Source organism: Coenobita brevimanus, chromosome 65, assembly GCF_032717465.1.
Source record: "Coenobita brevimanus isolate Jiangsu-jjx chromosome 65, ASM3271746v2, whole genome shotgun sequence".
Classification (NCBI taxonomy): domain Eukaryota; kingdom Metazoa; phylum Arthropoda; class Malacostraca; order Decapoda; family Coenobitidae; genus Coenobita; species Coenobita brevimanus.
In genome coordinates, this window is record NC_137018.1 from 47,146,168 (window position 1) to 47,171,724 (window position 25,557).

A 25,557-nucleotide genomic window follows, 5' to 3' on the forward strand; every position below is an offset into this window, starting at 1 on the left:
GTGCAGAGGATTAAATGCAGCACAACACTGGCTGTCAGAGCCATAGAGGAGGCATGTTAATCTTCGCGACGGCCACAGATGTGTCGTAAGTACTCTGTACATTGCTAAATATTTTCCTTACTGACTTCTAATTTCTCATTCTTTGGTTCCTTTTCATTTATTTTATGGTTTCTGTCCCTCATTTGTGTGAATAGGGTCTTAAATACGTGCCATGCATGTCCTGTTGGGAGTTATTTAGGTGGCTTTCAAAGTAAATATGGGTTGGGGTCTGTAAGTACCTGTCCAGGGGCATTTTTCCCAAGTACCGGACAAGACCAAGATCCGGACGTTGCTTGGGCTCTATTACATCATATGTGGTAGGTGGGGTGGTGGTAGGTGCTTGCGGCCATCATCCACTCACTTGATGTAGTGCTGCCTACTTCTTCCTTCATCTTTATCATTCATTTTCTGTGTCTGCCCTCCTCTCTTCCTATTTCTCCCATCTTTCCTGTCACCTTTTATTACTCTTCTTTCCCTTTCAGGTGGCTTTACATTGAGTGACAAGCCTAATGGTTTCCTGTAAGCCAGGAAATCATTTACAACGCTGGGTGGTAACCATATAACCAACCCATGCGTGTTCCCTACGTGTCAACAAGTGGGTTGGCAGAAGGGTTAGTGCCCCTCCCTGTAAAACAACTAACTCAAAGGCAAATGGCCACCCCTTATGGGATTATGGCATCTGGCTATAGATATAGATAGTAGGTGGGGGCGCTCAATATCCACTCACTCAATGTAGTGCTGCTCTTGGGTGTCTGCCCTTTCCTCTCCTCCCTCCTTTCCTTCCTTCCTCTTCAGTCTTTCTTTACTTCATTCTTTCCTCGTCCTTCTGCCTATAAATGACTTTACACTCCCTCTTGAGTCTTTATTTCCTTCATTCTTCCCTGTTCTATCTGCCTATGAATGACTACACTGAGTGACAAGCTGAATGGTTTCCTGCACACCAGGAAACCATTTACTATGCTGGCTGGTAACCATATAACCAAATTATGGCACCTGGTGGTTTAGTGGGTAATTGTAGAGCTCCAATTGGATTGAGCCGGTGAAGGTTTATATCCATGGGGTGGTTGAGGTTATTGCTCACATAACGCCACTCAGGGATGAGTGAGGCTAGTCACTCTCATCTTAAATGTCAGGACCAACTTGCCTAGCCCCGGGCTCCTCATGGGGCTACATAGGATTGGATGATGGATGGATGGATGGATGGATATATATATATATATATAAAGTCGTCACCTATGGCGCAGACTTCTATGCCGTGGTTTTCTATGACATGGCAAGGTGCCAGAACCAAAAAAAAATGAATCATGCGCATAAAATACCCATGGAGCGGGGGTGCTGCAAGGTTTGAAATGCGCCTCTTGCGTCAGAACCCCCAACCCTACCCCTTCCACTTTAGCACTATCATCGTCGGAGTTAGGGACGTTCAGTATTTTATGCCCCTAAAGCCCTTTATTATTTTTTGTTTAGTGTTTAATTTGTGTGTAATACATGCACTGACTGATTGCTTGATTGTGTGCTTGTGTAAAGTGGGGGAAAATGGGGAAAAATGGGGTGAAAAGGGGGACTTTGGGTAAATGTCCAGAACCAAATTCCATTTTTCCCATAGGTTTAGTTACTTGTATGGCAAGGTTTTCTATGGCACAGGCTTGGCGCAGAACCAATTAATCGTGCCTTAGGCAACTTGACTGTATACATACGGTATAGACTGTATATATATATATATTAGAAGGTGGCTGTGGTAGGTGGGGGCGCTCACCATCCACTCACTCAATGTAGCGCTGCTCTCAGGTGTCTGCCCATTCCTCTCCTCCATCCTTCGTTCCTTCCATCCCCTTCCATCTTTCTTTCCTTCATTCTTTCCTCTTCCTTCTGCCTACGGGTGACTTTACACTCCCTCTTCTGTCTTTCTTTCCTTGATTCTTTCCTCCTCCTTCTGCCTGTGGGTGACTCTAAACTGAGTGACAAGCCAAATGGTTTCCTGTAAGCCAGGAAACCATTAACTACATTGGGTGGTGACCATATAACCATATTATGGCACCTGGTGGTTTAGTGGGTAATTAAGGCGCTCCAATCGGATTGAGCCCGTGCGGGTTTATATCCAAGGGGTGATTGGGGTTTACTGCTCACGTAATGCCACTCAGGGATGAGTGAGGCTCGTCACTCTCATCTTTAATGTCAGGACCAACTTGCCTAGCCCCGGGCTCCTCACAGGGCAACGAAGGATTGGATGATGGATGGATGGACTTCAAGGTGGTAGGTGGGGGTGCTCACCATCCACTCACTCGATGCAGTGCTGCTTTCGGGTGTCTGCCCTTGCCTCTCCTCCTTCCTTATTTACTTCCTTCCTCTTCTGTCTTTTTTTACTTTATTCTCTCCTCATCCTTCTGCCCACGGGTGACTTAACAATCCCTCTTCTGTCTTTCCTTCCTTTTCCTCTTCCTTCTGCCTATCGATGACTCTACACTGAGTGACAAGCCAAATGGTTTCCAGTACATCAGGGAACCGTTTACTATGCTGGGTGGTAACCAGATAACCAAATTATGGCACCTGGTGGCTTAGTGGTAATTAAGGCACACCAATCAGGTTGAGCCAGTGAAGGTTTATATCCAAGGGGTGGTTGGGGTTTACTGCTCACGTTATGCCACTCAGGGATGAGTGAGGCTGGTCACTATCTATCTATTGCCAGACGCCTCAATCCCGTTTGGGGTGGCCACAAACAAATCGCCTCCAAGTCGCCCTGTCCCCCACCATTTCACTGCCCTGCTCCCAACTCACACCCCCCTCTCTCATATACCTCTCCACCCCATCCCTCCATTTCATCCTCGGCCTCCCCCTCCCTCTTCCCCCCTCCACCTCACTCACACTCTCTTCGTCAGTCTTTCACCCTCCATCCTCTCCACATGCCCAAACCACCTCAGTGTGTTCCTCATAACGCTTCCTATCACATCCACATCCACACCACAACGCTCATCTTAAATGTCAGGACCAACTTGCCTAGCTCGACTCCAACGTTCCTCCTGGGGCAACATAGGATTGGATGATTGAAGGATGGATATATATACATCTGTCTGTTACTTTAATGTTCCTCTGCTCAGTCACTCCATTCTGTCCTTTTCTGCCCTGCCCTACTTTATACCCCAGCACCCTGGCCTGTTCTGCACTGTACTTCCCTCCCCTGCCCTGTCTTGCCATGTCCTGCCCCATTTGGCCCTGCACTGCCATGCCCTGCCCTATCCCATCCTATGCTATACCTCACTCAGTCCTACCCAGTGCTGTTCTGCTTTACACCATGCCATTATAACTCTTATGCTGTACAACCCAATAATTTCTTCTCCCTTCTATTTCCCTGCCCCGTCTTTTCGTACTTAATTTTACCTTGTCTTACTCTACCCTGCCCTATCTTACTCTACCTTGCCCTATCTAACACCAATCCCTACTCACAATTATTCTATCTTACTCTACCTTGCCCTATCTAACACCAATCCCTACTCTCAATTATCCTACACTACTCTATCTTGCCCTGCCACATAGTACATAGCAAATAATACTGCCCACCCTATCTCTCATCAACTCACTCCATTGGTCTGTGCACTCTCAATGATAGAAGAGAAATCACTGACGGTGCCCTCTGTGTCGGGGTACTGGAGGAGAACAGTGCATGCATCACGATTTGAGAAATCTATCATGGCCACATCCCCCACCAGCACCTCCAGCCCTAGGGGTACCGAGCGTGTCCGTACCACTGCCAAGGTTTGGGGGTGTAGCTTGTCCGAGAGGTACACTTTCCGACGCTTGTTCTGTCTGTGAGGGAAAATTACATATTTTAACATACATACTCAAAGTTTAGCAGCACCAGTACTTACAAAGGAGTATTACATGATATTAACTAAATTCTGGCCAGTAACCTAAATCAAATAACTGTCATCATCATCTTCAGCCACAAATAATCTATGTATGTCTTTCCCATTTTCCTCCATCCTCCACTGCTCTCTAACAGATATTAGCATATTACCCCTGCACAAAATCCAGGTAGTCCTTCAATATAAGCTGGTGATGAGTTAGAAAAATCACGGCTTTTTCCACACAACTGACACTTTAGACTGGGTGAAACTGAAGTGAGCATGGAAGTGAAAAAGTTACTACATGACAGTATTGTGATACCAACTCTAACGTATGGAAGTGAAGCTTGGACGTTGTTGGAAGGACACAAGTCAAGAGTGAGAGCAGTGGAAATGAGTTATTTAAGAGGTGCCTGTGGAGTCACATGGAGAGACAGGCTAACGAATGAGAATATAAAGGAGCGTTGTGGTGTGGATGTGATTGGAAGCGTTATGAGGAACACACTGAGGTGATTTGGCCATGTGGAGAGAATGGAGGGTGAAAGACTGACGAAGAGTGTGTATGTGAGTGAGGTGGAGGGGGGAAGAGGGAGGGGGAGGTTGAGGATGAGATGGAGGGATGGGGTGGAGAGGTATTTGAGAGAGGGGGGTGTGAGCTGGGAGCAGGGCAGTGAAATGGTGGGGGACAGGGTGACTTGGAGGCGATTTGTTTGTGGCCACCCCAAACGGGACTGAGGCGTCTGGCAACAGATAGATACGATAGATAGAAACTGGACGGTCAGCACTCCAGGTACCAATGAAATGTACAACTTAATTTTTCTATACTTTGATGTGGAGAAAGGAAAAAAAAAAAAGGCAAAATGAGGACTTACTGCAACTGTACTGGCATTACAGATGCTCCCTGGGTTATACAAATCTTAAATTTCAGAAATTTGACCTTACAGGAAGGTCTTACTATGTATTCAGTAAGTTTATTTATATTTCTGCAGCATTACAGTATGCTTACTTTTACTAATGCAGTGTAAGGTCTCATTATATGTTTGTTCACAATGTGATTAACCAACAACAACGAACTAAAAGTTATATCCAGTTCTGTGATAAAATTGAAATTTGCTTGTACAGTATGATCATTGTGATAACTGTGTATGGCAATCCGTACATACACAGTGCCTCCTGTGCAAGCTGACATCAAGATGGCAACCAGTGTTTACATTCACTGTGAATGTCTCCCTTTTGTTCTATTTCATGGGTTCATGGCCAATGAAACATCACTGCGACTGCCAAATAACAGTGCAAGTGCGCAACAAATAATACAGTGTGCAGTATCAGGGGGAGTGATTTTGTGCATGAAATGCTGAAACTTGTGACTTGGAAATCATGTCTGGCAAGGATGCTAACCCTAGCTGAAAGTGTGGTGCTACTGAGGATGCTGAGGGGAAGCCTAAAATGGTAATTTTATTTTGAGATTTTAGGTTTTGTGGTCTTAGGCCCCTCCCGATCCCTAAATGATATACTGTACTGTACTGTAACGTTACACGATGGATTTTCACAATCTCATCTTATAACAAGCATGATTGTACAGTGTTTTGTTTACTAGTTGTATTACAATGTGTATAATACCTGTACTTAAAATCAGTTTGTGCACCATTTATTTATCTATATATGGTGCTGATAGGACACCTCTTTGTGGTTGTATGAACTCCCAGGGGATCCTCCGAGAGCCAAACCATCCCAACTGTCCCATCCCGGTGAAGTATGGCACCTCAGCACTGCTGCTGTTGTGGGGCACCCCACCTACCAGGAGTGCAGCAGCCAGAATGCCACTCTCCTCATCAGAGATCTACGAATAGTAAGGGCAATCGGTTTCCCCTATTGCTCCAGTGTTCCTCCTTGATGACACAGCGGGCAACCCAACAGCAACAACAAAAACTATGTTTATATATTGTATCTATGAAAGTTGTTGTTTAACCCAAGCTGTCTAGCTGGGAAGAATCATCTACCTTAGGTAAGCAACTGCTATGGGACCAGCCGGGAAAAGGGAGCAGCTTAAGGATTTGAATTACATTATAACAGACTTTCCTGATCTACCAGAAGACCCGCTAACATGTTGTAAAAACATCAAACACCTCCATTAATACCAATACAACAGTCTTGTATGAGAGAGCCCTAGTGTGTACAGTACTCAATACAGACAAAGGGTGTTCGCACCATACTGGTGACATGCTGAGGTGTACAGTATGTTGAAGGAGTGCTGGGCCACAGGGAACACGCTGTTAAGCCTATGACCAGTGTCAGGAAAAAAAAAAAAAGTACACCATCCAGGGAACCAGTGCCCCCCCATGGTTGACAGAACCTCACCATGGTCAGACCTGGGTCCTTTCCCATGGTGAGGTGCTGGGAAAAATGAGGAGATATGGCTCCTTTGCAAATGCTGCAGTTACTTAGCTCCACAGGGTGCACTGCACCACCACATATGCTTTACTGTAGGCCCCTCATCAGAACTAAAGTAAATCCAACTTACACAAATTTCATCTTTCACAAAATCTCCCAGAATAGAACCCTTGTGTAGTGCATGGATTGTCTGTGTAAAGCACCTGTAAGCAAGTGCGATGGCCTCAGCAGCAGCAGTGCCCTCGTCCAGCAGTGATGCATTGGCCACGGGGAGGCCAGTCAGGTCCGTCACGAGGGTTTGGTAGTTCAGTAGTGACTCCAGACGACCCTGTGCCACCTCAGGCTGGTATGGGGTGTACTGAGTCGTCCTTGTGGGTGTGAGGGAGAAAACTTCTATCAGCTTAAGTAGGGGAGGGCAGGGTGAGAAAATTGTACCTTAGCAAAGACACAATTAAATACAGTAAGTTTTTTTTTTTTTGGGGGGGGAGGGGTCTCTCTCCCTCTCTCTCTCTTACTTAACATTAATTCTTCCTTCCCTTATGTTCATTATATTTAATCTCCTTACCATCCAGGGTTTTCAAAGATGTTCCTCAGTATGGCGTGCGGAACCCGACAGTTGTGGTAACCCATGCCAATGTAGGAACGCCAGATTTCATTTTTTTCAGATATCTGTCGGATGCGGTCGATGATGGCATGTTCCCCATAAGGCTGATCCACATTAAGGTCGCGCCCCAAACGGATGTTCTCAGGCACTGCTGTATCTGTCAACTCATTCAGTGACTGTGGAAGGGGAGTGAGTAGATAGAGTATGGATTTTGAGGTTTTTATTACACAGCAAGTCCTTGTTATAGCTATGTCCCTTTTTTTTGGGGGGGAGGGGACATTCTTTTTTTCTACTACTACCCACAGCAGTAGCTACAGTAATTAACAAAAAAATTTCTTCTGCAAATTCCATTGCTACCTATAATATACAGTATATATGTTCCAAACTTACAGCATCAAGTAAACAGAAAAAAACTGATACTCTTGAACACATCTCTTAGCTATACATAATAACAAGGACCACCTGTATCCATGCCCCATGCCAGTTTTATTCACCTCAGCACAATACAGCTGCTTACCAGTATCACCCTTTCCACTACCACTCTGATCTATCCTCATATCCATGCCTTTCTTTCCCTCACTGTCTTGCCCTCTGTCTTTACAGGTGTTTCTAATTATATGGCAGGGATGTGTTCCAAAATATCATAACTTTTTCATACACTTGGTGCTGTAAATTATGGGAACTGGCAAATCAATTTTACAGATTTAAATGAAATCTTCAGTGGCAACAATTTTAAAATTTATAGTGACACTAACAGCACAAAAGATCATTTTTAAATACTCTTTTAGTTTGCCTTATTCACTGTAACACTAACAGGCTCCTTATGACTCACTCTCGGTTGTATAAATCTTCTGGCATTAGGCTATCTGGAATGGAAAAATAGAGTTCGGATCACAAAAGAGTTTGAATTTCACCAAGGCATTGCATTTACTCATATCTAAATCCACTAATATACCACCACATCATTCTATCCCTGGCTTTACCTACTCATCCTTGTGGTCCATCTTCTGAATCCACTTTTATACTGTATTCCATTACACAGTTGCAAACCAGCCCATACCTACAATCTCCCTCTCCCTTCCCCTTCCTCTCTCTCTCTCCCCCCCTACATTTTTACAGCATCATATTCTATCTACTGACTGCCTCACTGACATACTCCAATCTCTTAGGTCTATCCACCTCCTGATTCACAAGTCACACATTTCAATCCACTCATTGACATCAACCATTATCATCATCCTGACCCTCTCCACAATTAAGGATGGAATAATACAGGGCCTTGCAGCAAGGAAAATGACACTGAAAACAATTCAGTAATGCTACATCAGATGGATAATCAAAAGGATAAATAGCAGAAATTTGGTTGACACATGTAAAGTGTAGGTACTGTACCTACCTTTTATGGTGTTTTATCTATGTACTGCTAGCATTCTTTGACCATAAACTACAGTACTGTACTGTACATCTCAATATTCCTCCCATGCGAGTGATCATTAGTAAAATAAAGATGTTAGGTTTATTTAGGTTTATTTGGGGGAGACGGTAGCTCAGTCTGTAGAGAGGTGGCCTGCAGTCCACCAGACTCAGGTTCAAATCCCCGTTGGGGCAGGGAACAGTTTAAGGATTTGAATTCAGTAAAAGCAGACTTTACTTATCTACTAGAAGACCCACCAACATGTCATAAAAATACCCCCGCTAATACCAATACACCAGTCCTGTATGAGACAGCCCTAGCATGTATTCAGTATGGATGGTGGGTGTTAATGCCAAAGTGGTGACATGTAGAGGTGTATGGTATGTAGGAGGACTACTGGGCCTTGGGAGCAGGCTGTGAAGCCTTTGCCCAGAGTCGGACACATTAAAAAAAAAAAAAAAAAAAAAAAAAAAAAAAAAACAGCTCTTTCACTTTGAGGGGGAACTTGGACCATCCCCTCCCACTACTGATGCACAGATTCAAGCCTAATGCTATAAGCCTTGCCAATACCGTCTAGCTGGCTATCGATAATAATTACCGTGTCATTACTTTCTGCAGAACAGTTAAAGTTATCAGTATATTGCATCAGTTGATCATATCAACCTACTGTGATTTTAATGAGGAATGGCTGTTTTATCTCTTTTTAAATATGCGTGGTAAAAATCATTTTGATCTGTCATCTATCATGCTGAAAGTTCTTATATTATATTACTGTTTGAGGTTATTATAACTGAAACCAAAGTGCCTCGGCAACAAATCTGTAAATTTCCAAACTTTGTTCATTTTACCCCAGTCTGTCCTTTCATACTGTATTCTCTCCCATGATACCAACAGAAACGGGAATTTGAGCACTGATGGCAGAGATGCATATAAAATCTTATGCTACAGACATGTTATCTTCTGTCATCATGGCATGTGAAAATCGATACCGGGTATTTATTTTTTCCTTAGCCATCCACAATAAATGAATATTGGTATATCAGCATTCCTTAGCAACTTGCTAGCACAACCTTACACACTTGTTTCCAAGGTCAAGAGAATTCTCTTGACCTTGCTTGTTTCATTTTTGACTTACCTTGCGAAACACACACATCACACACACACACCGCTCGCTGGTGCAGTGGTAACGTTCTCGCTTGCCAACTGGTGGACGGGTGTTCGCGCCTCGCTCAGGTTGCGAAAAGTTTCACCGACGAAGTGGGTGGTTACTGTCCCCCTTGAGCAAGGGGACGGGTGTGTGCGTGTGTGGTCACAGCCTTGCCCTTAGATCGGACTATATGAGCTCTCAGCTCCCTTCCGGGAGGGTAAAAAGCTGACGATCACGACCATCAAGTGATCATGACCGACCCGGTGAATTACACACACACACACACACACATACAGTATATGAGGTGCTACCCAAAAGTGCCAAGCGGACTCAATCCTTGAGTAACATATGGTTGAGTAACACGTTTTTGTTCTAACGCGGTCAGCATAATGAGACAAGTCACGGCAAACACGCGGAAAAACTCGAGCTCACGCGGGAAGTCAGCTGGCCTGGGGACGAAATTTGAAAGTCGCGCGCTATGACGTCACCCTCTAAACTCTGGGTACATTTCCTGGACACATATTTCCAATCTGTATGGGTATTTATCTCAGTACCACAGCCAGCCACCTCAGCCAAACAGCCCTCGTGAGATGGGATAAGTTAGGGAAGGTTAAAGATGCTGAAATTTTGCCTGGGAAGCACAGTGAGCATATTTTCGTGAAAAACCTATGGTTAGTTTTGAAACGACTGGGCGAGCGTTGTTCCTGGCTGAGGGTTCCTGGTGGTTTTTGTGAATACGCATACAGAATGGAAATATGCTTCCTGGGCACACTCAAGGCCGAATGGTTTGATGAAATTTATGGGTTTCGCAACTTCAGGAGACAAAATAGAACGCCAATGCATGCTATAAAAAAAAAAAAAAAAAAAAAAAAATCCATCCGTTCTCGTAAGTTTCCACATTCTTCGTTTGATTTCATGCTTCCCAACACATTTTGGACCAACTGGGCATATGGTTATCAGTCCTTTCTCATGCCTCACCTAGTACTTACCCACACTTATCATGAGTTTTGCAGTTTTAAGGAATGAAATGGAACGAAAATGTTTGCTAATTAGAGGAAAAGTTACTCTTTCATCCATGTGTTCTTGTAAGTTAGCGTTCAGTTCCACATTCTTCGTTCGATTTCGTGCTTCCCAACACATTTCCAACTAACTGAGCATACGGTTATCAATCCTTTCTCGTGCCTCACCTAGTTCTACCCCACACTCATAATGGGTTTCGTAGTTTTAGGAGATGAAATGGAACGAAAATGTTTGCTAATTAGAAAGAAATACTTTCGTCTATGTGTTCTTGTTAGTATTCAGTTCCACATTTTTCGTTCGGTTTCGTGCTTCCCAACACATTTAGGACCGACTGAGCATACTGCTCTCAAGTCCTTTCTCGCATCTCACAGACTCTACCTCACAGTCATATGGGTTTTGAGTTTTAGGGTACGAAACTGAACGAAAATGTTAGCTAAATCATTAAAAAAATAATAATTATACTTCCATCCATGTGCTCCTGTAAAGTGAGCATTCAGTTCCACATTCTTAGTTGTTCTTCTTCCTGATAGTCTTATGTTGGTCGGATTACTTATGGGTGTTAAATAAACGTTTCATGTTAAATCTGTTTCCCCCGTTGTTTTAAGCTGTGTTCCGCTGTGAACTTGTTTGACACGTCAGGGTTACGGCGAAATTAGGGCCTGTCCTAACCTAAGTGTTTAAACTTGACCTAACCTAGCTTAACTATACCTTATAATTTAACAACCTAACCTAGCATCCAGTTTGAAAGTTGAGACGAAAACCACCTTTGAGTACGTCAAGACAATCATACTATGGCTTAAGGAACGTGATGATAATAAGTGGGAAATTTTTCAGCAGGAAAACGTAATTTACCACCCTGAAAATAGTCAGAAAAATACAGAAAACAAACTGGAGGAATATGAACTGAATTGATAAGGTCCCTCCACTGCTTATTTACCGAAATGGCAAAACAAAGCATAGCATAAAGAAAGCACCATCATAACGATTTGGAAGGACCGGGAGGAGATAAAGATCGTGCGTAGGAAGTGATGCAAATCTGGCAGCCGTGAAAATTTTTTTTATCCTGAAACTAAGAAGCTTTTAGGGCGTTATGTGGAGCGCAGAGAAAGCAAACTCTCACTTTTACCCCTTCTAACCACCTTACTGTACTTTACCTCCACCTATACGCACCATCAGGTAAAACACTGAAAGAGGTATAACTGTTGTAATTAAAAAACATCAGTGGTATTAAAAAGTAGCATTAACTAAACAAGTTGGACTGGGTCAACGCCACCTCCACTGGGTGGCTCCCCAGTATTTTCCTCCCGCCCCCCAATCCAATGTTGTCAAAGTTTCGCCTTCGTATCATGTGGCCTTTGGGAGAGAAGTTAGGCCGTATAGTTAAGACTAAAATTTACGGGTCTGGCTGTTTTAGGGAACGAAATGGAGCGAAAATGTTTGCAAACCAGAAAAAAGGTACTCTTCCATCCATGGATTCTCCTGAGTTAGCGTTACGTTTCACATTCTTCGTTCGGCATCGCTCTTCCCAACGCATTTCGGACTGATTGAGCAGTTTAACCATATGCTTAGTCTGTCAGAAATGTGTTGGGAAACGCGATATCAAACGAAAAATGTGAAAATGAACGCTAACTCACGAGAACACACGGATGAATGTAATTTTTTCTGGTTGGCACAAATTTCCGTTCTATTTCGTCCCCTATAACTGCCAGACTCATAAATTTTCTTCTAACCATATGGCCTAAGGTCTCTCCTGAAAGCCACATGATATGACAGAAGGCGAAACTTTGACAACAACATTGGGGTTGGGGGGTGGGAGGAAGATACCGGGGAGCTACGTATCAACAAAAGGATACCCAGCCAAACTTTTTTGTTAATGTTATTTTTAATACCACTGATGTTTTTAATTACAACATATATGTCTTTCAATGTTTTACCTGATGGTGGATGCAAGTGGGGGTAATTTACATGGGGTTAGGTGGTAAGAAGGGGTAAAAGTGAGAGTTTTGGAAAGTTGCCAGAACACATTGTACCATTATACATGTAAACATATTGTCTGAGTGACGCGGATTTGAGTACCACGGTCCTTGTCCAGTCCCTATTGCCCGCGGTACTCAGGTTTGAGTGTGTATATATATATATATATATATATATATATATATATATATATATATTATATATTATATATATTATATATATATTATATATATCTATCTATCGAGATATATATATATATATATATATATATATATAGTATACCGTCTATGTTTGGGTGTCAAACATTTTTTGGACAACTTTGCCACATTATGGTACTATACAGTAGCCCTTTTTATTAATGCTAAGGTACCGGTCTACCGTTCCAGTACATGATGAATACTTATATATACTGCTAAGGTAAGCATTTCATGCACGAATCTGACATTGAAGCAGGGTACTTGCAAAGTTTTTAAAATGGTTGGAAATTAAATACTGAAATTTTTTTCGAAAAGTGTATAATTTCACCAATATGTCACTGTTGGCAGTGACGTAAATTCTCTGCTACTATAATACGGTGATGTGATTAACGGATAATGGTGACGTCGCTACATCGGTCTACAAGCTTGGGACCTTGAACTTTTACTTCTTCCCTGTAATCAAACTTCTTTATAGCCTGCTGAACTCAGAAGCATGAGGACAGGGATTATTTCCCCGAGCCTGACGTTACAGCTAGGGTTACAGGAGAACGCTACCCCTCCCTGCAAAGGCGGGGCAATCTCGCGATCTCGACTCACCCTCTATCACTGAGCCACCCCACTCCTCAACTCGGAGGTAAATGGGCTTTCGACCGCATTCTACGGCCGGCAGTGGTATCGGTTTGGGTGAGGCAAGTTTAACTCTACAGTAGAAGAGGAAAAAAGGTGCAAAAGAAGGAAAATAAGAAATTAGTAGAATTAAGAGAAGATGGACTTTCCGCCTTGCTATTTTTGTTATATATATATATATATATATATATATATATATATATATATACACACACACACACACACAGTATACCGGTATATTAAACAGCCTCGTTGTTTGTCCTTCAATCACATCCAAACCAAGAGCCAGAGACCCCCATGCCCATATATATCCTGAATCAGGGTGACCCAAGGATGGTTTGGGGGAGGTAAAAATTCAGATCTGGGTCATTAGAGGTCACCGGTAGCGTTCGTCTTTTTTGGCCCGGGCAAAGCCGGGTACCCCTGCAGCCCAATTTTTGGCATGGAGACTCACATGACCTCCTGTTCAGATACATGCTATGTGATTTTGACCTCAGGTCATTTGAGGTCACCGGTCGAAGGTCATTTGAGGTCACATGTATTAGTAAACAAGTGCGGGAAAATGCTCTGCGTTAGTCTGCGAAGGCTGAAATAGAAAGTTCCTAACCTTTTATAATCCCTCTTCAAAAGCATAAGAGGTACATGGCCTTTTGGAGTAGAAAGAAAGAATGAGCTAGAACAAATAGGATTAGAGTGTTCACCTTTCAGGCCCAGACAACGCTGGGTACCCCTGCTTGTGTTATCATTTTTTTTTTTTCCCCTCGCTCCTCGTTCCTCGGCTAGTATGAATAATTCATACTACTCGGGTATAATCATTATACCCAGGAGAGGCTGGCTGTTATGTGTTAACCTAGGTCTGTCCTAAACAATATGTACAGTATATGGTTGTACTTACACAGGTAGGTTTCTGTAATATATATTTCAATTTATATACTTTTTTTTTTGTACTCACCCACACAAGTTATACCACTTCATTTATACCTTTCATACCATTTTTTCTTGGACCAGTCTCATTCACACTAATATCGTACCTTAATTAACATGTAACAAACATTGTGGTAGGTGGAGGCGCTCACCATCCACTCACTCAATGTAGTGCAGTTCTCGGGTATCTGCCCTTTCCTCTTCTCTACCCTTCTTTCCTTCCATCATCATCTTATTTTCCTTCAGTCTTTCATCATCCTTCTCCCCACGGGTGACTTTACACTCCCTCTTCTGTCTTTCCTTCAGTTTTTCCTCTTCCTTCTACCTGTGGGTGACTCGACAGTCTACACTGAGTGACGAGCCAAGTGGTTTCCTGTACACCAGTAAACAATTTACTAAGCTGGGTGGTAACAATATAACCAAATTTTGGCACCTGGTGGTTTAATGGGTAACTACGGCGCTCCAATCGGATTGAGCCGGTGCAGGTTTATATCCAAGGGGTGGTTGGGGTTTATTGCTCACGTAATGCCACTCAGGGATGAGTGAGGCTGGTCACTCATCTTAAATGTCAGGACCAATTTGCCTAGCCCTGGGCTCCTACGCTTCTCATGGGGCAACACAGGATTGGATGATGGATGGATGGATAATAACACTCATTCGTAGACATGTACCGATATATCGGTATCGGCCCATTTTTAGAGTATCGGTATCGGAATCGGTATCGGCTGATTTTCTGCCGATACTATCGATATTTAGAAAAGGAATTTAGTGTGTAGCGTATCTCCCACTGGTAGTTTTTTGTTAAACAGAATTTGGATGTTTTATTGGGATGAAAAATAAATTACTGGTAGTATCCAGTTATTTAGTATCATAGTATTTTGAGTACATGGTGCGTAATAGTTTAGTGGCAAACTTGAAAAGCAAGTCACACGAGTAAGGGCAATAGATTGGTCTCCAATGCACTGGTATCGGTATCGGTCCAATTTTGTGGTATCGGTACTGATATCGGTCAAAATTTTGTTATCGGTACATCTCTACTCATTCGCCCACCGTATCTGTATCAGTCACACCCACTCACTCCTCAGACACACCATTCGTACCTGATCATCTTAGAAACACACACACACACTTTCTCCTTTTCGATATTTAACTTTCACTTGCACATTTTTATGCTAAATCTAGTGCTGTCTTTAGTGCTGAAGTGAACCAGCCTTGATTATTTTCTGATAAATGGTTATAATTTAGGTTACATAATTGTTCCAATTTCTCCCGTAATTGTTCGAATCTTTTATGTATTCACAGGTGTTACTTTGGATATATGCTGTAATTCTATGGTGTTAACTGTTGGGGTATCTCTTGTTGAAGGCATAGGCCTACCGTACCAACGCTCCATTTTGCACAGCCTCGAGTTTTTAAATAGAGGTTTTGCTGACGATTGTTAAAGGAACTGAAGGATATTCAATGATAGATACCGTAGGCTTGGAGCTTTGATTTTTTTTTTTTTTTTTTTCTGGTAATGAAATCAAATTTTGAAGCTCTGCTAGGTGTTCTGTCCCTACCAGCCGTCTTTAACACGTTGTTGGATACCTTGGTTTCCAGTTTCCAGTCGTTAAACCCTTTACCTTTATTATCGTACCGTGTATCACTAATTCACCTTCAGCTGTGATATCCTCAGTTTTTCGTGCGGCTATAGGAATGATAATAAATTTTGGCTTGGAATGTTTATATTTTCCATTTCCCTTCGAACTTATATTTTCTATTTTCCCAGCTAGGCAATGTCTCGTCATCACATGCATTGACTTCCCATGATGAGTACCTACTGTATTTGTATAATGCCATCAGCATATAGCAGGTTTAGGTTATCATGTGCTGGAATACATATATCATTAGTATAAATACAGTACTGCACAATACTGGGGCCAAAACACTACCTTGTAGTACCGTACTCAGTAGAAACTTCTGCCCTGTAGTGGTATTTATTTAAATGTGTATCCCTTTGTCTGTTGTAAAGCCACGAAGAAATGTTTGTAGGTATTCTGGCAAGTCTAGTTGAAACACTACGTTTCTACCCATGTGCCAGACTTCATCGAAAGCTTTCTGTACGTCACAAATTATAACATGACTCGTTTACTTAAACGTCTGTGATATTTTTTTTTCCCATAGATGATGGCAAGTGCAGTTGACGTACGCCTGTTGTTTCTAAATTCATGTTATGATGCTTCTATTATGCTGATTTCCAACTATGCTTTCAGCACATGACAAACAGCCCTTTCCAATATTTTACCAGAAACTTTAAGTAAGGAAATTGGTCTATAATTTTAAATACACGGCGGAAATTTGTTAGGAATCGTTTTGAGCTAAGCAGTTTTTAACATGTCGAGAAAATATCTAAGGTCACATTTTTATGCTGCCATTTCAGTGGTTAAAACTGGTCGCACCCTGCGGTTTCCAGGGTGGTGGTGATATGACCCGTCATTTTTGCTACAAGTAAATGCGGCTACAGTTTGTGTGTGTGTGTGTGTGGAGGGGGGGAGGGGAGGTTAAATATTACATGTAACCCACTGACCTTGAAAACACGCGCGACCTTGCCCGCCTCTTTAATCAGCCGTATCAGGTTATCAAAGCCCATCTGCAGCGAACACCGCTGATGGCCTTGTCGTATCACTTTCTCTTAGCTCTGACACGGAATATGGCCTTATAGTTGCTACCTCAGTTTAGGATGAAAATTACAAGTCACTGGTTCGGTAATCAATTATACAAAAACACTTATCTTACCGTACGTGAATACTTCTTTTAATCATGATAGCAGCCAGCATTTGAAAAAATACTGTCAGGTACATAACTGGAATTGTTATATACGTACCGTATATCTGTGTAATGACAAACTTCGGAATACGGTACTGCGAAGTTTTTATGATATGGATGTCTGTTTCATTATCAAAGCTGGAATGAGACTGGGTGTGTGATACGTCTATAGGGTTATAAAGAAGCCAAAAACGAGTGACTGAAAAGGAAGTGAAACTGTTAAGGGATGGAATACTGCAAATCTCATGTTCGCATGATTTTGAGATGCTAGCTAACGAGAGACCTTCGTAGACTGTTTCTTAATGGTACTGAGCAGTGAAGTTTAAGGTGAACACTGCCTGGATTAATCCTGAGGCCGCTGAGAGGTTACTGAGCCCTGATGTTCTAGTGAACTGGAAAAAGGGTAATGGTGAACTTGGGTTAAACTTGTGGCTGCTGAGAGAAGTTAACTGAGGCTGTGGTGTATTGGTCAACAGGGAGAAGACGTACGGTCCTATTCTTAAAAATTATAATTCAGGAATATTTCTACGGTGCAGCCTATTTCACTTTCAAAGGTGATGAGGCTTCCGCACCTCCGTGTTCTCAACCAACATAATAAAGTTTGATATTTTAATACCGATATAATTCTAATCACTGAATCAAAATCGAGAAACTGTGAACATGGACGTGACATTGATAATTTCGTCAATCACTGGTGGGTTGTATCGTGTTTGTGTGAAAGAAAGAAAAACACTAAAAGCCATGAAAAAAATATAGAATAAATCTAATACATAAAGTAGGCCTAGGCTAAACCGCAGTGTTGGCCGGCCAATCTGCAGCCTTCTTGGATACGTCTATGCGGAAGATATAAAAAGCGCCCGAATGCTGATGGTCATTTTAGGAACAAGCATTTTTTAGCATAAAATGTGGTTAGCCTGCATCCCGTATTGCAAGGCGTAGTCAACGGTGAGGTTACACATTACTTCCGTATTTCACAGGTAAATATGGCCGTCAAAATTCGGCGCATCTTTCCCCTTTGCGATCTCTAAGAAAATGGCCTAAAGTATCCGTGTTGTAACAGACCTGAAAGGGAAGCGTAAAAAACGAAGCCGAAAGCAGTCTATCGAGTGGCTTGATGAAAAGTGGATGATACTATGAAGGCCTTGATAAAGTACAGAAATGGGTGTATGGTACAGAACCTACAAGATTAGAAGTCTACATGCGAGTATTTTGGAACCCCGTTAACATGTGGATGCAAGACATTCGTGTGGCACGATTGCCGGTGTGAGACACAGCATCAGTAAACCGTGTAGCCTAAAACACTGGTACGGCATGTGTATGGATGCAGGATAGTTTGTGCCATGAGTATCGGTGTGAGACACTAGTATGACAATTATGAAGTTAATGGTGTGAAGGGAAAGTGAAACTGCACTACCAGGGATTAGCCAACGTCTGCAAGTCTGCTGAACGGCCCGAGACAAGAATGACAGCTACCGGTACTGTATGTACCCATATATGAAGAAGTATTTTGATAAATGGGTGAAATGGCTAAAATAAATCTTGGGGGAAGCAGCCTAGGTATATAGATAGACAGATAAGCATATAATACGGAAAAATCGTAATAAAGTCATTAATGGATGTGTTACTAACCACTTACATCTAGCGGAAACAAGGATATATGTGAACATCATTCTGCGAGGGTTGATGGAGGTACGGTGGCTGGAATGACCACTATATCGTATTCAAAACAGTCGACATTACCAGAAAAAAAAAAAAAGACAATCCATATTCAAAACACCTAACAGTTAACCAAGCAAGCAGAAAAATGACAACAGATTTAAAAAGAGGAGGATAAAAAAGGAAGGTAGGTAGGTGTGGGGATGATGGAAGGGTGCCAACCAATTACCTCATCCAACTAAAGTAATATATGCACCTACACGCAGAGAGGCTAGCCTCAACAAGCTACACACACACACAAATGGTCTCTCTCTCTCTCTCTCTCTGTCAGCCATTAGTAAATCAACGCCCTCGAATTCCTGGCTCCTTACAATCACCACCACTTTTCACAATGCATTTTAGAAACTTTGGTTTTGGCTAAATCTGACGGAAAAACACAGAACTGTCAAAATTAAGTTTAAAAATATCTGCTGATGCTCGGTTACCCTCCCCTTCACCTTGACCCCCCCCCCCTCTCTCTCTCTCTCGTGTAGCCATGTGTAGCATATTAATTCGGTTACCATCAGACGATTTTGTTTAACCGTGTGAACTCCTTCCTTCTTAATAAAAACTTGTCTAGGATAAGCCTATAGAGGACAAGACCTCGGGTAGCCCAAGTATTTATTCTGCCTTGTCACGTCGACTTTATGTAAGAAATTTAAACCTTTGGCTGTTACTGGTTTAATTGTAATCTAAAATAAACTATGCTACAATTTTTTTTTTTAACTCTCTCTCTCTCTCTCGACTCCTTGGGAGAAACAATCTTCAGAAAGCGCATGGCAACAGACTGACCAATACTATACGTACCGTACCGTAACAGAAGTCAATAATATGAAACAGTACATGCAGGCTGAGTATAAAATTGCACGTTTATACCGTATCCACACACACACCACAAAGCCAGTCAGGAGACAGGGCGTGTGTGCTGCGCAATCCTCAGGCCCCGTCAGCCCCCTTTACTATTTTTTATACAGCCCGTACCCCACTGCCCGGGCTAATGTATGGCCCGGACTGCACTATAGGTGCAGGGAATCAGTAAACGAACGAACGAACAGTATCACTCTACTGTTGTACTTACCTCCGCCAAAGGAGGTGGAGGAGGTTGTATTCATCCCTGTTTATAGCTTTTCCATGCGATGTCAAAAAGTTATGGATGTATTTCAACGAAATTTTGCAGTTATATGGGTCACGTGCCAAGGAAGAGTTCATTAAATTTTGGAGGTGATCTGTCTGGTTTAGGCGCTAGCGGAGGTATGCGCTCTAAGGTTCTATTTCTTTGTAGTTGTGGTAGTTCTCTCCGACAAGGAAAGTATGTTTTCACCCCCATTTGTTTTTGTTCAAGTGTCTGTTAGCAGTATTACTTAAAAACTAAAGAAATATTTGGACTAAATTCAGTGGGTTGATAGCCCATGTCTCAAGGAACAATCAATTAACTTTTGGGCCCGATCTGGATCGAATTACACGGAGCAATGCGCTCCAATGAGTGCCCCTCTAGTTAGTGCTAAAATTGTGGTCACGGTTGCAGTTAGGCCTATGGTAGCTACTGGTGCTAAAACTGTGGTAGCTGTTGTTGCTGTGGTAGTTACTGGTGAAGAAATGTGTCAGTTGCAGTTGTTTTTTATGCTATGAGGAAGGAGACCCATGCCAGAAGCCCGCAAGATAGTTCCAAGAAAAAAAAAAAAAATACGATCCGTTCATTTCGAGATGCCTGGACATACTGTGTTTAAAAGACCGGAGTGCATGGGGAGTAGGAAACACAGAAAGAGGTAGAACCAGAGCTGACTTTTTGCGCAGCCTACATGACATACTGTGAGTACGGTAACTGTTTACCTTGCATTAAAGAGCTGGACTGAAAAGGAATGAGAATTTGCTGTTAGACGGGTGATACGTGGACGCCGTTGAGGTGAAGGGATGCAAGCAGATAGTTCTGAGGGGCAGTGACCACTGAAGTAGCGACAGAAAAGAGATAAAGATGCAACATGCGGCGAAGAGACAGAACGGAGCCAGTAAGAGAAGGAAAGTTAATGGGACGAAAAGTCTTTGACTTCACCCTATTGAGAAGAGTTGTATATGGGGAACCTCCCCACACACGAGTTGTAATCTATACAGGGACGAATAAAACCCCCTGTCTAGTCAACAACTGTGCAGGGGTAAAGAAGGCACGGAGTCTGCTTAGCACACATAATCATTTGGGCGCAGATTTTACGAGTGATAGTCAATTACGGACTTTCCAAGATAAATCCCGAGAGTGAAATCCCAAGTGCTCGAATGTTCAATGATGATACTGGATTGGGGTGGGCATGGTTAAAAATTAGAGGACACTCCTGTGGAAGATGTGGTAGTTACTGGAGCTTAATTTGTGGTAGAGGCTACAGTTGTGGTAGATAACTGTTAACACTGTGATAGCAAGTGGTTACTCGTGCTAACACTGTAGCAGCAGTTGTAGTTGGGCACGGTGCTAAAAGTGTGGTAGTGACTGTGGTAATTGGTAATTTTAGTAGTAATTAGTTCTGAGATGTTACAGCAGTGGTTGTCGCTATTGTAGTTAGTGATTCCTGTAGAAAATAGCTGTGATTCATATGTTTTTGTAGTGGGCGTTGTTATAATATTTGGACATTCCTGCAGTAAATAGTTGCGACTGGGAGGGTGCACCCTTTAGGCCTTAACTTGGCCTACAACTGCCATCTCTTCTTGAATCCCGAGCTGTAACGGAAATAAACACCAGAATAAGGTCTTGATCTAGAAAAATCGTTATGGAAATGTTGCAGAGCCGTAATATTTAGTATTGTTTTCTTATGCCACAGAATTACAGGAAATAAGCTGCAAAAACGTTAAAATCTTCAACAAATTAAAGAGAACGAGCTATGGGGCATTGTACTGGCTGTACCTGAGGTAAATGGTGCAAAATAAGGTAGTGGTTGTACTTGTGGTGCCTGGTAGCCTGCTGAAATGGAATGAGTGGTTGTAGATGCGGTGATAAAAGTGATGGTAACTATCATTGTGGTAGCTGGATATTCCCGTATTTAAGTTGTAAAAATGGTGGACGTTAATTTCTGGCTGCAGGTGTGGTGAGTGGTAGAAAGCTGTGCTAAATTTGTTACGACTGTAGCTCTGATGATTGAAGTTGTGGTCACAGTTGTGGTGACTGGTAAGAATTACATGTAGCACTTATATGGTATTGTGAGTGTGGATTAACTGCAAGTCGTAGTTGGAGATTTATGTACTACTTGTAACATTATGATGTGCGTTAATGTAATGGGCCAATTTGTAGATTGAACACGGCTAATATTGTGGCAGCGGTACTATAGTTGTTGGATTTGGTGACTCTTAAAACAGTGGAGTGTAAGAACTGTGGCAGCTGTGGTTAGAGTTTGTGTAGTGGTACAGTGGCAACTACGCCAGTTAGATATCTACATCTGATAACACAAGACACTGATGCTGATGGTCTAGCAAAACAAGCAGCACAAGTTCACATGTTTACATAATTCACTTAAAAATACAGGTTCAATTATGCAACTCTCAATAAGAAACTATGGTAGCTATGTTACTTAAGTTCATCACAGGACTCTTGTTCAATAGAAGTTAGAAGCTGAAGGGTAAAAATACCATCGAGCACCGGAATACTAGAAAAGGGGGGAGGGGAGGGGAGCATGAGATGATTATAAGTTAGCTACCATTACCTAAACAATACCCGATACACCTTCTTTCTGCATCTTATTTTCTAATATGCTTCTCCCTTCCTCTTCCCTTTCTTTCTTTTTCTCTCTCTCTCTAGGCGAAAATAAAGCATATCAGCCCAGGCCGTTGCAAAATGTTTCGTTCACTGGTTCAAACTCTCTCTCTCTCAAGCGAAAATAAGGCAGATGCGTTTTAGCTGTTGCAAAATGTTTCGATCACCGGTTCAAACGTTGACACACTCTCTCTCTCTCTCTCTCCCTCTCTCTCAAGTGAAAACAAGGCAGATGCGCTCTAGGCGCTACAAGAAGTTCCATTTACTGGTTCAAACGCTGACTCTCTCTCTCTCTCTCTCTCTCTCTCTCTCTCTCTCTCTCTCTCTCTCTCTCTCTGTGCCGCCAAACTGGTTTGAACTGGATGGTGAAGAGGAATGGTGTGGTTGGGGAGTTAGTGTGTGTGTGTTCTTACCTAATTGTTCTTACCTAATTGTATCATTACAGGAATGAGTCCAGCTCGTACTGTCCCGTGTATCATACATATCCGTAAATTTATGAATAGTTTTGGCACACTGTTTCATTTGGTAGCGCATTCCACTGATCAATTGCCCTATTTGGGAAACTCAATTTCCTTTAGTCTTTATAGTCTCTCTCGTGTGTGTGTGTGTGTGTGTGTGTGTGTGTGTGTGCGTCAGAGAGAGAGAAATTAAGCCTTATGATTTTTTTTTTTTTTTACCATGATTATTAGACTGTCTGTATAGTACATACCTAAATTATATGTAAACATCTACGGCACATGAACCGCTTATGAAAGGACTGTTAGTATCGTGTGTACTCATCCCTTTTCTTCCCTTGAAAAATTATTAATCATTCCATCCCATCTTTCACTTGGCTGTACGGCAGTTTTCATCATTAGGATGAAGTTTTTATCTTATTAACCTTAGGAATTACCTTTTGTGATAACTGGATTACTGAAGACTAATATCTCCAGCCCTAAAAGTACCTCCTAAGCTGAATAAATTCTTTAGTAAGAGGCAAGAAAAAGATAAAATACGCCCTCGAGTTGTAAGTGTTAAGTACAGTAGTTACGGTACCGCGCATTAGTATTTTATTTCTCGTCTGTAATTCTTTCTAGCTTATTTGTCTTATAACCCATACGGATTACGTATTTGTTCGCCATGTTCTAAGTGTCAAATAGCTACGCGTATGTTTTATAATGCTCCCCCCCCCCCGAAAAAAAAAAACTTTTCCTTCTCCAAAGTTTACAAGTTTATTCAGAACAGGTTTCAGAGCTCCTCCTGCTTTTACAAACGACATTTATGCCAATAGCATACGCAATGAAGCAGGCGAAATATTCATCTTCAAAAAATCTTTAAATTGCCACAGCAGGCTATAGTGACTTATTCAATATAATCTGCAATTCTTCGTTCTGTTCATGACGAAACTTGGATAAGCAAGCAGTTCATCCTGGAAAAATCATGACTACATTTTGCGGTAATCATCAAACTCACCCTCTAACCCCCATCAGTACGGTTAACGTTTTTATTGTTTACTGCTGAACGATTTTAGTCAACCTTGGAAAGAAATTTTTTTCTGACAGGGCTTTAAGTGTGTTAACCCCTCCAGTGTGAAGTCTCCCCTGAACTAAATACCGATTCAATTGTCTGTGGATTGGAAGAATGTACCAGTAAATTTCGCCGTCAGAGTGAAGTATTTAATGCAAAAATGTTTATGCAAGCTGAAAAACAACAATAATGTCTGAACGTGGCAGACTCAAAGGGTTAATGGATTATTTCTAACAATCAGGATACCACTTTTGTACGCGGCCTTCTATCGAGTTTAACTCCCGCAGTCCGATTAACTTTTTCCAGCCAACACCAGACGATTTACTTTTAGATTTCTATCTATCTATATACCTAAGCTGCTTCCCCCAAGGAAAGGGAGGTAGCCGAGACAGGACAACACACTCTCAATTTTCTCATCCACTCAAACACATTCATTCGCATCTTAGCCCCAAGGGGAGAAGGGACAGATCCTCACCGCACCACACCGCACGAGGGTCAACTGTGCAGTGCAATCAGTGACATCCGCAGCAGGGTCCGACAGCAGAGCTGGTTTATCCCTGCCACATCATAATGGGTCCATTCCCTTACCAGCACCTGACCTGATCGGCTGATCAGACCAAATGCGGGAGAATATCCCCTCAGGGCTGCGTCATCGTTTATTCATTGACAATTTCTCTCCATTTCTATCACGCACAGCCACTCTTCCTTGCTCAACGGACATCCCTCTAGCAGCCAACGCTCTCTTCACACTGTCCATCCATCCTATTCGTGGTCTTCCTCTCAGCCTTACACCTCTCACATCAGATCTAGTTATCTTTTTCACCAATCGCTCATTATCCATTCTATCCATATGCCCAAACCATCGCAACACCCTCTGCTCAATTCGATCAGCCATCTCCGGCACAACTACAGTTCCCCTTCGCACTTTATCATTTCTCACTCGATCCATACGCGTCACCACATATGCTCCTCAGACACCTCATCTCCATTATATTCAAACTTTTCCTCTTTTAGATTTGGAGGGGTTAAATGCAGCATGCACTAACACTTTAATTTCGATGGGTTAACAATTATATGGAGGTACAAAAAATGTAGCCAGAATATACTGAAGACATCTCATTGTACAAAGAGATTTTTGGATATACCATATAGTACGGTACTTTCTAACCCCATCATTACTAGACCTTTCCCAAACTGAACATGTGAGTTATCAAAGATATCGTACCGAAAAGATTTGTGAAGGACGTATCTTATTCCCTCAGTATGAGAGGCTTTTCCTAAGTTAAATGCAATCATCTGGCGGCAACAAACAGTAAAACAAAACATATTCTATTGTACTGAAAGGTTTACTGAGCCTACATACTCATTTGGTACAGTACTAAACTGTTTTCTTCGGCTGAGGAGTGGCTTCCTGTCATCTGAAAGTGAGAAGCAGGGTCTTACTTTTTAGGACCTACGACATACCGTACGATCTTGGCTTAAGCGTGGCCACCCACTCTCTACCTGGTACTGTCCTATGCGACAGCTTAGCAACTTGGCAAGTAAACCGTGAATATTGTATAAAAAGGATGGAGACTATTTCTGTTGGCCCAGTAGCCTAGCTGCCTATATATGAAAGCGATTGCAATATTCTTGAATCCTGATT

The 25,557-nt window shown here is 42.2% G+C and overlaps 1 protein-coding gene across 3 annotated transcripts in view; it reads right to left on the bottom strand.

The window, feature by feature from the left end:
- Positions 1 to 25,557, bottom strand: part of LOC145404916 (glycine dehydrogenase (decarboxylating), mitochondrial) — an 89,381-nt gene that overhangs the window by 54,763 nt on the left and 9,061 nt on the right. For all 3 annotated transcript variants that reach the window (XM_080276420.1, XM_080276423.1, XM_080276422.1), the window contains exons 2-4: positions 6,835 to 7,049; positions 6,473 to 6,637; positions 3,615 to 3,840 (exon numbers count right to left, since the gene is read on the bottom strand). In XM_080276420.1, coding sequence (XP_080132546.1) covers positions 3,615 to 3,840; positions 6,473 to 6,637; positions 6,835 to 7,049 — 606 coding nt within the window. The remainder of the gene's footprint in view (positions 1 to 3,614; positions 3,841 to 6,472; positions 6,638 to 6,834; positions 7,050 to 25,557) is intronic.